The 11,224-nt window shown below is 48.2% G+C and overlaps 1 protein-coding gene across 1 annotated transcript in view; it reads left to right on the top strand.

The window, feature by feature from the left end:
• The window catches only part of LOC111149418 (MAP kinase activating death domain), a 44,459-nt gene that overhangs the window by 30,570 nt on the left and 2,665 nt on the right, over positions 1 to 11,224 (top strand). The window contains 6 exon segments of the mRNA XM_022506459.1: positions 1,861 to 1,971; positions 3,614 to 3,721; positions 7,784 to 7,948; positions 8,178 to 8,250; positions 8,384 to 8,490; positions 10,604 to 10,673. Of these exon segments, the coding sequence (XP_022362167.1) occupies positions 1,861 to 1,971; positions 3,614 to 3,721; positions 7,784 to 7,948; positions 8,178 to 8,250; positions 8,384 to 8,490; positions 10,604 to 10,673 (634 nt within the window).

Genomic DNA, 11,224 nt, shown 5'->3' with positions numbered 1-11,224 from the left:
GCTCCTGGGTGGCTCAGTCAGTTAAGCGTCTGCCTTCAGCTCAGGTCATGATCCTGGAGTCCTAGGATCGAGCCTCACTTTGGGCTCCCTGCTCAGCAGGGGGGCTGCTTCTCCCTCTGCCCCTCACCTTGCTTGTGCTCTCTCTAGCTCTTTCTCTCTCTCAAATAAATAAATAAGATATTTTTAAAAAATAAATAAAAAATAAAAAATAAATTTTTAAGTAATCTCTGTGCCTAGCATGGGACTGGGACTCACAGGCCTAAGATTAAGAGTGGAACACTTGGGAGGTCTGGGTCGCACGGTCAGTTGAGCATCCAACTCTTGGTTTCAGCTCAGGTGATTGTGGGGTTGTGGGATCGTGCCCTGTGTCTGATTCTGCACTCAGCTTGGAGTCTGCGTGGGACTTTCTCCCTCTCCCCCTCACCACCTCTTTCTCTCTCTCTCAAACAGGGACACCTGGGTGGCACTGTCAGTTGAGCATCTGACTCTTGGTTTTGGCTCAGGTCGTGACCCTCAGGGTCATGGGATCGAGTCCACATCGCGCTCCCCACTCAGCGGAAGTCTGCTTCTGTCCCTTTCTCTCTCCCTCTGCCCACCTTCGCCCACCCCGGCCCCCACTCACACATGCTTGTGTGCTCCTTCTCAAAAATAAATGAATACATCTTTAAAATAAATAAATAAATAACTCTTTTTAAAAAGAGAGTTGTACACTCTACCAAGTGAGCCAGCCAGGCACCCTGTTTATTTTGAGTTTTATTTCATTTTTTATTTATTTTTAAAGATTTTATTTATTTATGTGAGCAGAGGGAGAGGACATGAGCAGGGGCGGAGGGAGAAGGAGACTCCCCACCGAGCAGGGAGCCTGACATGGGGCTCAATCCCAGGACCCTGGGATCATGACCTAAGCTGAAGGCAGACGCTTAACCGACTGAGCCACCTAGGCACCCCCTATTTTGAATTTTAAATGGGCTTCCTTTGCTAAGTAGTTTTAGGATGCCAGTAGAACTCCGTACAGAATATGATGAATTTAAAAAATAGTTTCTAAAATCTTAGGATAGTCAGAATTCATTTTTCAGCACTAGCCCTTTATCATATAGAATTTTCCATAGGTGTAAAAAGAGCTACTCGTTAAAAATTAATGGCAAGTTCTGGGTTGACTCGGTTGTACTTGTTATAGCTGTGGAAGAACTATGTTACCAAATAGAAGAGTCCTGCTTTGAAAGGGAAGCATAAGTTTGGGGTTGATGGGTAGAAGAGAGTTGTTTTGAGAGTGAGTCCCTGGGTTTCTTCTGTTTCTCCCAGCCTCTCTAAACATGCAGGGTTTAGTTGATCCAACACAGAAAACACCTGACAGGCTGACTTAGTTTGTTTCATCTCTCTTCTCTGGTGAACTCCAGGGGTCCCGGTGAACTCTGGTTGGGAAAGGGTGGTGATCCTGAACCCCGGGAACATGTCTCTGCTACAGCCGAGCCAGAATGTTGCTCCTCTAAAGTCTTGTTTCTGAACTGTACTCCAAGGAGTCCCAGGGGTTCTTACGGCCCTGTCAGGGCTCAGTGTTACAGTTGGGGATAGGGAGGAAGTGTCTCCTTGAACCCCAGTCCATTTGAACCAGACCTGCTCTAAAAGCTACTTATCTACAGCAGCCACCCTGGGACAGCCAGGGTTTTCCTTCCCAGCCTGTTGGCAGAACAGTTGAATGTTTTCTCTCATATTCAGTGATGTAGACTCAGAATTGTCTCACATGGTAGGGAATTTGCTCGTACATTCCCCTCTGTGTCATGTCTATGTCTATGTCATGACATGTCTATGTCAGTTGCAAGGAGAGCAGAGCCCTCATTAAGATCCCATTCGGCTTCGCAGGTAAATAAAAATGACATCCGGAAGAAGGTGAGGCGCCTAATGGGAAAGTCGCATATTGGGCTTGTGTACAGCCAGCAACTCAACGAAGTGCTTGATCAGCTGGCGAACCTGGTAAGCATGCCTGGGCCGTCCCCTAGGCTCCCCTCCCACTGGCACTTGTCACCTTCCAGGCTGGGGCCTTGTCGCCCAATGCAGAGGCTTCCCCACGGGTCATTTGTTGGCGTCTATATTTTTAAGATCCCCAGTTTTGAAAATAGGGCTTTGAGTCTAGATGAGGCGTTAGTCCCTCTGTTCTGTGACAGGATTCTCTGTACTGAACCATCTTGCCGCAGCCATTTCTGCATGTGGTCTGTGGACTCCTAAGGATCCATGAGCCGAAAACTATTTTCATAATAGTACTAAAATCTTTGCCTTTTTGCCCTGAGTTGACATTTGCACTGATGGTACAAAAGCAGTGATGGCTAAAACTGCTGGTAACCTTCACACAGTGAAGGCAGTGGCACTAAGCCGTGCTGGGAGCCATCGGAGGGGAGGGGGCACTCTGAGTTTAAAAAAGAGAAAGAAAAATAGTTGCACTTATGAATGTTCTCGATGAAAGCATTCAAATCATTAATTTTACTAATCTGATCATTGATGATACATCTTTTTAATATTTTATGTGACCAAATGAGAAATATACAGGAAGTATTGTGCTGCAGAGCAAAATATGATTGTTTCAAGAAAAAGTGATCGTAACAGTTTGAGTTGCAAGGGGAACTGTCAGCTTCGTTCATGGGACATAATTTTCACTAGGAGGATTGACTAACTTTGGTTGTTCAGAGTTGGGTATTTATTTGGCAGACTTGTAAGCTTGAAGCTTCCTGATATTTAAAGGCTTTTGTAACAAGATTGATGATATTAATCAGTGTGATTTTTTGATACTCTCTAATGAAATGTGTCAGTATTTAGAAGAGCTACATTACTCCTTAAACCCATAGTTTCTGAAAGGCCATCGTGTGGTGTTACAAATTCAAGTGTGAGTAAAGATACCATCAAAATGCAAGGTAGACAAAAGGATTTCATGCCACCAAGTACCAAATGTTCCTTGATGGGTTTTCAGATTTCATGTTGCAGCAATGACGAACTGTTACTTCTCAAGTTTTGTTATAATCACCGAAGAAAAATAATCATATCTATCCGGAAAAGCTATTAAAACACTCCTCCCTTTTCCAAATATATGTCTGTGAGACCAGATTTTCTTTATATACCTCAGCCAAACCAACATAACACGGTGGACTGAATGCAGAAGCAGAAATGAGAATCCAGATATTTTTTAAAAACAAACATGTGCAAAAATGTGGAGCAGTGCCAGTCTTCTCATTTTTTTTTTTTTTTGCTTGTTTTGGGAAATATGTTATTTTAAAAAATTACTTATATTATCATGTAATGGGTGTATTCTTAGAATTCTTAATGACTTCAAAATTAATATTTACTTTTTTCAGTTTTAATTTCTAATATGGTAAATATCTATAAATATAACTCACAGAAACCTAAGCTCTCCAGAGTCATGAATAATATTTAAGACGTATGGGAGTCCCAAGGCCAAAAAGTTTGAGAACGCATCCCTCGTGGCCTGTGGCCAGTAGATGGCACTGTGCTAAGTAAGCTGATAGGAATTTACTTGCTGGAGTGGGGGATGGGGGCGGAATTCTTGGCCCAGAGAGCTCTGTGAGAGAGATTTACCGATGTCCTTAACAGATCTCTATTTCCTCAGAATGGACGTGATCTCGCTATCCGGTCCAGTGGCAGCCGGCACATGAAGAAGCAGACATTTGTGGTACATGCGGGGACAGACACAAATGGAGATATCTTCTTCATGGAGGTAAATGCTAGTTCATATGTCTCACAGGAACATTTGAGAGTCACAGGGAACTCCTAGACCGGATACTGGAATATTTCTCCCACTTAATCTCATTCATCTTCATGATCCACTTACCATTACATCGTCAGGCTCTTATGCAAGTAATATAATGGATAATTCACCATCATTTCTTTTACATATGTGTTGAATAGATGATGTAGTCACATTGTCCGTAAGTCAGGACAACTTGAAACAGTAGGCATTAGAAGTCTTGCTCTCTTTCCTATCCCTTTCCTCTCAATTTCCCCTCCCCTTCACCACTTCCTTCTGTAGGTAACCACTTCTGTGGTTTCCTTTTTATCTTTCAGTGGTATTTTATACAAACACACAAAAAATATAAAGTTAAGTTCTTTTTCTTTTTTCTCACAGAAAGGTAGCACATCATATCCACTGATCGGTACCTTGCTTTTCTCATTGAGCATATCCTGAAGATCTCTATGTCAGTACAAAAAGAGAGTTCTTTTTTTTTTTCTTTTGATTGAAGAAGAGTTGACGTACAATGTTGAATTAGTTTCAAGTGTACAGCGTAGTGATTTGGCTATTCTGTACATTGTGTAGTGCTCACCATGATAAGCGTGGTCCCCGTCTGTCACCATACGTCACAATGATATCATCCGCTGTATTCCCTGTGGCTCTCATTCTTTTTACGGCTGTGTCGTGTTCCATGGTGTGGTTGTACCATAGTTGAGTCACCGGTCAGTACATACATGCCCTTGGTTTTCTTCACGTCCGTGCTGTCGCTCACCGTCCTGCTGTGCGTGAGGCCGCGCCTGCTTCCCTCCACACATGCACAGGCGCTGGAAGAGCTCGCAGAGGCTGTCACCGCACCAAAGGGAAAAATGCATAGATGGCTTTGGCTGATAGGACTCTGAAGTAGCTCTTAACATATAACAGTTCCCCTCCCACTCTGCCATTTCTTTCATTGAAGAAATGTGCCACACGGAGTACCTCACGTTCTAGACTTTTTGCTGGTTGCATCTCTTTGGTGTTAATACGCTTCTTCATCACTGGTATTTTTTATAAACACTAGTAGTTCAATCTAGGGGTTGGATGAGTTTCAGATTCAGTATTTTGGCAAGAATACTTCATGGGTAGTGTGTATATTGCCTGTTGCCCCATTTGCTCACCTCTCTTAGAGATCAGTGGGTGTAGATATGGGCCGCCTGACCTGTTCCCTGTGAAGTTCCTCATCAGTCCTTTGAGTCTGCCTATGGGTTTTTGCCATGCAGAATTGTTTTACTTTTTTTTTTAACCCTCCCTCCAGCCCTTGGCAGAATCTTTCTACTTTTATGTAGTTGAATTAGTCTTTTTTTTTTTTTTTTAATAACTTCGGATTTTGAGTCATAGGTAGAAAAACCCTTCCTTATTCCAAGATTATAAAGGAAATTGGCTATGGTTTCTTTATTTCTAATTCTAGAATTAATTTTTAATTTTTAATTCTAAAATACCAGGTATTTTAAATTCTAAAATGAATGAAGGAACCAAGTATAACTCCTATATAAAGTAGTAAAATTAAATAATTTTACAAGTATTCTGTTTCCTTTTGGTTTAGTTGAGTTTGATTTTTACACCCACAGCTTTCTGAATGAGTGGTTTATCAAGCATGGGGCAGGCGTTCTGCCCAGAAGCAGACACATGCGTGTTGGTGTAGCTGAGAAGAGAGTCATGTTCATGTCACTGTGAAGTTTTAGAATTTGGTTAGGTGTCTCCTCGAGCCGAGGACTAACAGGATATCTGCACCATAAGGAGGTGGCAGCTGATTCTCACCCTTTCCTTTTATTATTATTTTTTAAAAGATTTTATTTATTTGACAGAGAGACACAGTGATAGAGGGAACACAAGCAGGGTGGTGGGAGAGGGAGAAGCAGTCTTCCCACTAAGCAGGGAACCTGACACGGGGCTCAATCCCAGGACCCTGGGATTATGACCTGAGCCAAAACCAAGAGTCGGATGCTCAACCAGCTGAGCCCCCCAGGTGCCCCTCACATGAGAATTTCTATAGACTTCTTAATATTATAGATTCTTAATGTGAAATTTCTGGATCAAGCTTATACAGATTTAAAATTTTTATAGATTCTGCCAAACACCATCCCAAAGACTATACCAGTTTATATCTCCACCAGCAGCATAGATGAGTCAGGTACATTGTTACTGTCATCTCTCTAGCCTAGAAATTGTATGTCCTAGTACCTGTCCTGCCCCTCTCCTTTACATGGTGTTCTTAAAGGGTTATGGAAAGGGGGGTAGTAGTCTTTATTTTTCACCTGGAGAAAACTAGAATCAGACTAGGACTAGATTTCTAGTTTCTACTCAGCTATTATATGACCTTATTCTTCATAAGGCTTTTAGAGCCTCTGTAACTTCTACATAGTAGACTAAAACCCGGTAGTTTTGCATATTCCTTTTTCATTCACTTTAAATTATGGAGCACATACTATAGGCCAAGGTACTGTGGGTATGTGGTTGTAACAATGAGTAAGCGAGACATGGTTTCTGTTGCCCGTATGGGGTTGACAAGCCATTGGGGAAGTCAGCTAAGGAAACGAAGTGTCATGAAATATGATGAGCGTTATGGGAGAAGATGCATGGGGGCAGGCAGTGTGGGAATAGATAGCAGAGGATCTAGGAGTAGTGGATGGCCCCTTGGAAATGACCTTGGAGCTTAGACTTAAAAGAAGTATGAATTCCCAGCTGGAGTCGGGGAGGGGGACAGTTCCAGGGGTATTTGAGGTGAAATGGACAGAACTCAGTGTAGTGAGAAGGAAAAAAGGAGTCTCACATCACTCCTTCATTTTCGGCTTGGACCGCTGGGCGAACAGCGACAGCGAACTCAGAAGGAGGCTCTGCCCAGTATTAAAGCTGACTTCCGAACTTCCGATTTGGGCATGACGAGATCCAGGTGCTGCCCGCGAGCTGCCCAGATGGGATCAGGAGCTCAGGAAAATGGGTCCCCGTGTGGAGAAAGATCTGAGAACCATCAATGGGGTTGTAATAATCATTGTTCCTTCTTTATATTATAATTATAATGTTATAGCATCTAATTAGAGGGACTTCCTATGTGCCCAGCTTTGTCCGAAGAATTCTATGCACATTGACTTATTTCATCTCCATATGAGGAAATGCAGACGCGGCCAGTTCATCCAAGGTGACCCAGCTAAGTAACGGGAAGCGGGGAACCTAACGCAGTCTGCTCTGAGAGGGAGAGTGTTGAATAAGAAGAGAATGTGAAGGGGGCACCTGGGTGGCTCAGTCAGTCGAGCGTCTGACTCTTGATTTTGGCTCGAGTCATGGGATCGAGCTGCACATCAGGCTCCACGCCAGATGTGGAGCTTGTTTAAGATTCTCTCCCTTTCCCTCTGCCCCTCCCTGCCCTGACTCACGCTCACTTGCATGCACGGACACACACTCTCTCTCTCAAAATAAATTAATTAGTTAATTAAAAAGGACTTAGAGTATTAAAAAGAGAATGTGAAGGAGAAGTTTGCCTTTTAATTTATACCTCCCTATATTATATTTTTTGCAATAAGCATTGCCCATGCGTCACTTACGTGATTAATTATTTAAAAGGTTTGTGCAGAACTAGGGCTGAACCAGTATTAGAAAATCATTGGTTCCCTTTTTCCCTCCTTGCTTAAGCCTGCCATAGTCTCCTGCCTTTGCGCGTCCACCGAGATCATTCCTAAGGGTGGCACGTGGCGGCATGAGATCCTCTTAAGTTGAGAGCATAGAAGAGGTGACAGACGTGGGTTGAAGTGAAAGTTGAAGCACCGATTGCCCGCCCGCAGGCTCCTCTCCATGATTCCTTTTGTTTCAGTAACCTTTCTAGCGGACAGTACGTCCGGCAGGTCAATGTCTGTGTCCCCGCAAAGGAAGACGGTAAGCGGGAGGCTGAGAAGCTGACCGTGGGGTTGCTTCCAGGACCAGCCGTCCTATCCTTTTCCCCGGGGAGACAGGGCCGTGCAGCCTGGGCTGACAGAGAGTCCAGGCGACAAGGCCCGCTGAGGCTCCCTGTGGCCTCCGCAGGTGTGCGATGACTGCGTGGTCCTGCGGAGTAACATTGGGACGGTGTACGAGCGCTGGTGGTATGAGAAGCTCATCAACATGACCTACTGCCCCAAGACTAAGGTGCTGTGTCTGTGGCGCAGAAATGGCTCTGAGACTCAGCTCAACAAGTTCTATACCAAGAAGGTACCCAGGAGCTCCGTCCGGGCGGGGGTGGGTGCTGAGGGCGAAGCGTTGAGTTTCTTGCAAGGAAGTTAAAATTCCACGATCCATGTTGAGAGCCCCCTTTATGTCCGGCTGTCATGTGGGACACGGCAGGCTGTCTCCGTGGCCTGGCTCTGGCTGACGGTAGAGAGTGGAGCAGGGGGACCCTGGGAGGCCCGGATGACGGGATGTTCTGTCCCCCGTGCCGCAGTGTCGGGAACTGTACTACTGCGTGAAGGACAGCATGGAGAGAGCCGCGGCCCGACAGCAGAGCATCAAACCCGGTGAGAAGACAGTGACTCCCCGAGCAAGGGCCTTCTGCTTGGTTCTGTCCGTCCTGAGGGTCAGAGGCCTAACCAGGAGCTTAGGCCCGGGGTCCCCGCCCCAGTTAGCTGACGACCTCCTCCCCCACCGCAGGCCCTGAACTGGGTGGCGAGTTCCCTGTGCAGGACATGAAGACTGGTGAGGGCGGCTTGCTGCAGGTCACCCTAGAAGGGATCAATCTCAAGTTCATGCACAGCCAGGTAGGTGGGAGGGGCAGCAGTGGCTGCCTGGCCCTGTTCTTCCATCCGCAGAAAGGCTCAGTGTCCAGGTCCCAGTGCTTTCCCAGTGAGCCTCTGGGCCTTCGGGGCTAGTGGGAGGATGGGAGCAGCTGGACCAGAGACAGAAATCAGAGGGAGGGCACAGTGACGTTGGCCACCACCCGGAAGGTGCAGGAGGAGCCTCCGTGGGAGGCGGGGAAAGAGAGGGAGCCTTGGTGGCTAGGCTGCCTCCGTCCATTAGACCCAGCGCAGTGTGAGTGGGAGCGTCTCACTTGGCCCTTCTTCGCACAGTGTCTGCCTTCCCTTGTTCCCAGGGTGTGCTTCTGCTTGGTGGTTTTGCTTTGAGAGTCTAGACCAGCTGATCTCCTCACGTGTTTCCGGTGTGCACGAAGCTTGTGTGCGCGTGCGTGTACGTGTGTGGAGCTCGTGTCTGTCTTACCTGGAGTATGTGTGTTTATTTGCCTATTTCTCCCGCTGATTCTTCTTCCTATTCTTTCCATTCCTCTGAGTGTCCCCACTCTGTCCCCTGCTCCACAGGCCCCATTCCCCTTCTTTTGGCTGGGGAGTACTTCAGAGTCCATCTTTCTCTCATTGTGATCCCACCATAGGAGCTGACTTTTTTTTTTTCTCTTGGTCTTTTAACACAGTGTTACTTTTTCTCTCAGTGGACAGTCCTTAAGCTAATTCCTTTCTGAGGCCAGCGCGTCATCCCAGGTCCGTTCCCAGTTCTGACTCTTCACACAAGTGCCTTCCCTACCCCTTCCCTGACATCCTGGTTCCTCCCCTTGAGGCTGTGAGCCAGGTCTGAGTGTGCGAGCACCACAGCCCCGGGCCAGGCCGCACACACTCAGGGGAGGTGGCCCTCTGGACTCCGTGACTTTCTTCCTCCCCTTGCCATTGTAGTTTCTTCTTTCAGGAACCCAAGCGGGCAGCTTTGGTGTGATGGGAAACAGCTGCTCAGGCAGTCTATTTCCAGCAGTATATTTCCTGCCTGTGACTTTAGTATATTAAATAGCATACCTGAGACCTTAGGGTCAGCCCAAGGAGAGGTTTAGTGAAGTTCTTTCCTGGAGCACGAAGGTGCCGGCACTTCTTGGGGAACAGGCTTCTGACCGCCTTTTAGTGCTGTGGCTTCCCCTGATGCCTCACCTTCCGAAGAGGAGGTCTTGTTAAACAGCGGCCAGCCCCCTTCTGGGTCCCCCCCGCCTGGACCGACCCAATGTCTAACCAGTCCATGGATAGGTACAAGCTGCTGGTCTGTAGTTTAAGGCTTTGCCCTAGAAGAGAGATCCTGCCGAGAGGGGGAGTCAGGCCCTGACTGATCACAGGAGAACGGCCGTGGGGTCCGTTGGAGTTGAGGACGCATTGGCCTCTGGTGAAGTCCTCCAGGGCGGGGTCACAAACGGATCTTCCGGGTCAGGATGTGCTTGGACTCAGAGTCCAGCTTCGTTACTCGTGGGCAGATAGATTGCCTGATCCTGTGTCCTCCTCTGTAAAACGAGGGTCGTGCTGCACACTGGGCCACATGGATGTGAGGCTCGCAGATAGGATTGTAGAACTCGCAGTCGGTGCTCCCAAGCGATAGCCGTTATTCTCTCGCCGCGTACCTCTTGGGAGAGCCTGGATTTTGTTTCAAGGACGATATCAACACCTCCCACCCCGAGGACAGTCCGAGGGGAGCTTTGCGCCCGTGCCAGCCCTCTGCGCCGGAGGAGGATGCATGGAAGGGTAGAGAGCTGATGGGCTGACGGGGGAGACCCCCGGGGCACCGTGTCCTCCAGGCGCTGCCCTGGGCAGAGGGTATGGGCGGGCAGCCCAGGACAGCAAAGGGGCCTTCGGGTGGGGTCTGACCATTAAAACTAACGCCTTCATTTCTCTCCCATGCTTTCTCCTCCGGCCAGGAGCGGAAGGTACATGCCCTTTCTGCTGTCTTCGCTTCTTAGCGCTTTGAGTTGTGTGTGTGTGGATTCTGCGGCCCTCCCTCTGGGAACTAGGTCTTCTGTGCGGGGAGCGGGGCTGTAGCTGGGGGAGCGGGCAGCCGTGAGCAGGGGGAGAGCCTCCGGGCCTGACCCCGCCCTCCCTCCCTCTCTTGCAGGTTTTCATAGAGCTGAATCACATTAAAAAGTGCAATACAGTCCGAGGCGTCTTTGTCCTGGAGGAATTTGGTAATTACACTATTTTGCTCTTAGGTCTGGACTCACATGGCAGTAACTCAAACCTCGGCGCTCCAGAGGAGGGACTAGAGGCAGAGAGAAGAAGCGCCTCTGCAGAGAGGTCAGGAGGCTTAGGAGTGACAGGGAAGCAAAGGGAAGCCGCGAGGTGCCAGGGAAGGAGGAAGAAAGGAGAGAGAGACGGTGGCTGCTAGGGAAGGGGTCGCAGAAGAGCGAGTGGCCTTAGATGGGTTTAGAGCTCAGAGACGCTCCGGTGGAGGCTCGGTGAGCGGGCGCCCCCCGCTTCTCGGCCAGCTGGTGGTCAGAAAGTTCTGGGGCAGAGCAGACGGGCAGTCTTCAAGCTCTGCTGTGTTCATGTCGCCTGCTGAGCTCCTCCTAGCAGCCCAGGGCTCCCTCCAGCCACCCCAGTGCCCCCATGGCATCCACCTGGCCTCCATGCTGGAGGAGGGACATGTGGGGGCCAGGCAGCCACTCTAGAGGGCAGGGAAGCCCCATGGGCCTCCGAGGCAGGCAGGGCAGCTGTCGCCGGAGGCTGGGAGCCGGCC

Source organism: Enhydra lutris, unplaced genomic scaffold (assembly GCF_002288905.1).
Source record: "Enhydra lutris kenyoni isolate GAN:26980312 unplaced genomic scaffold, ASM228890v2 scaffoldscaffold22, whole genome shotgun sequence".
Classification (NCBI taxonomy): domain Eukaryota; kingdom Metazoa; phylum Chordata; class Mammalia; order Carnivora; family Mustelidae; genus Enhydra; species Enhydra lutris.
Note: the sequence above shows the minus strand (reverse complement) of the source record. Positions and strands in the feature narration are given on the sequence as shown.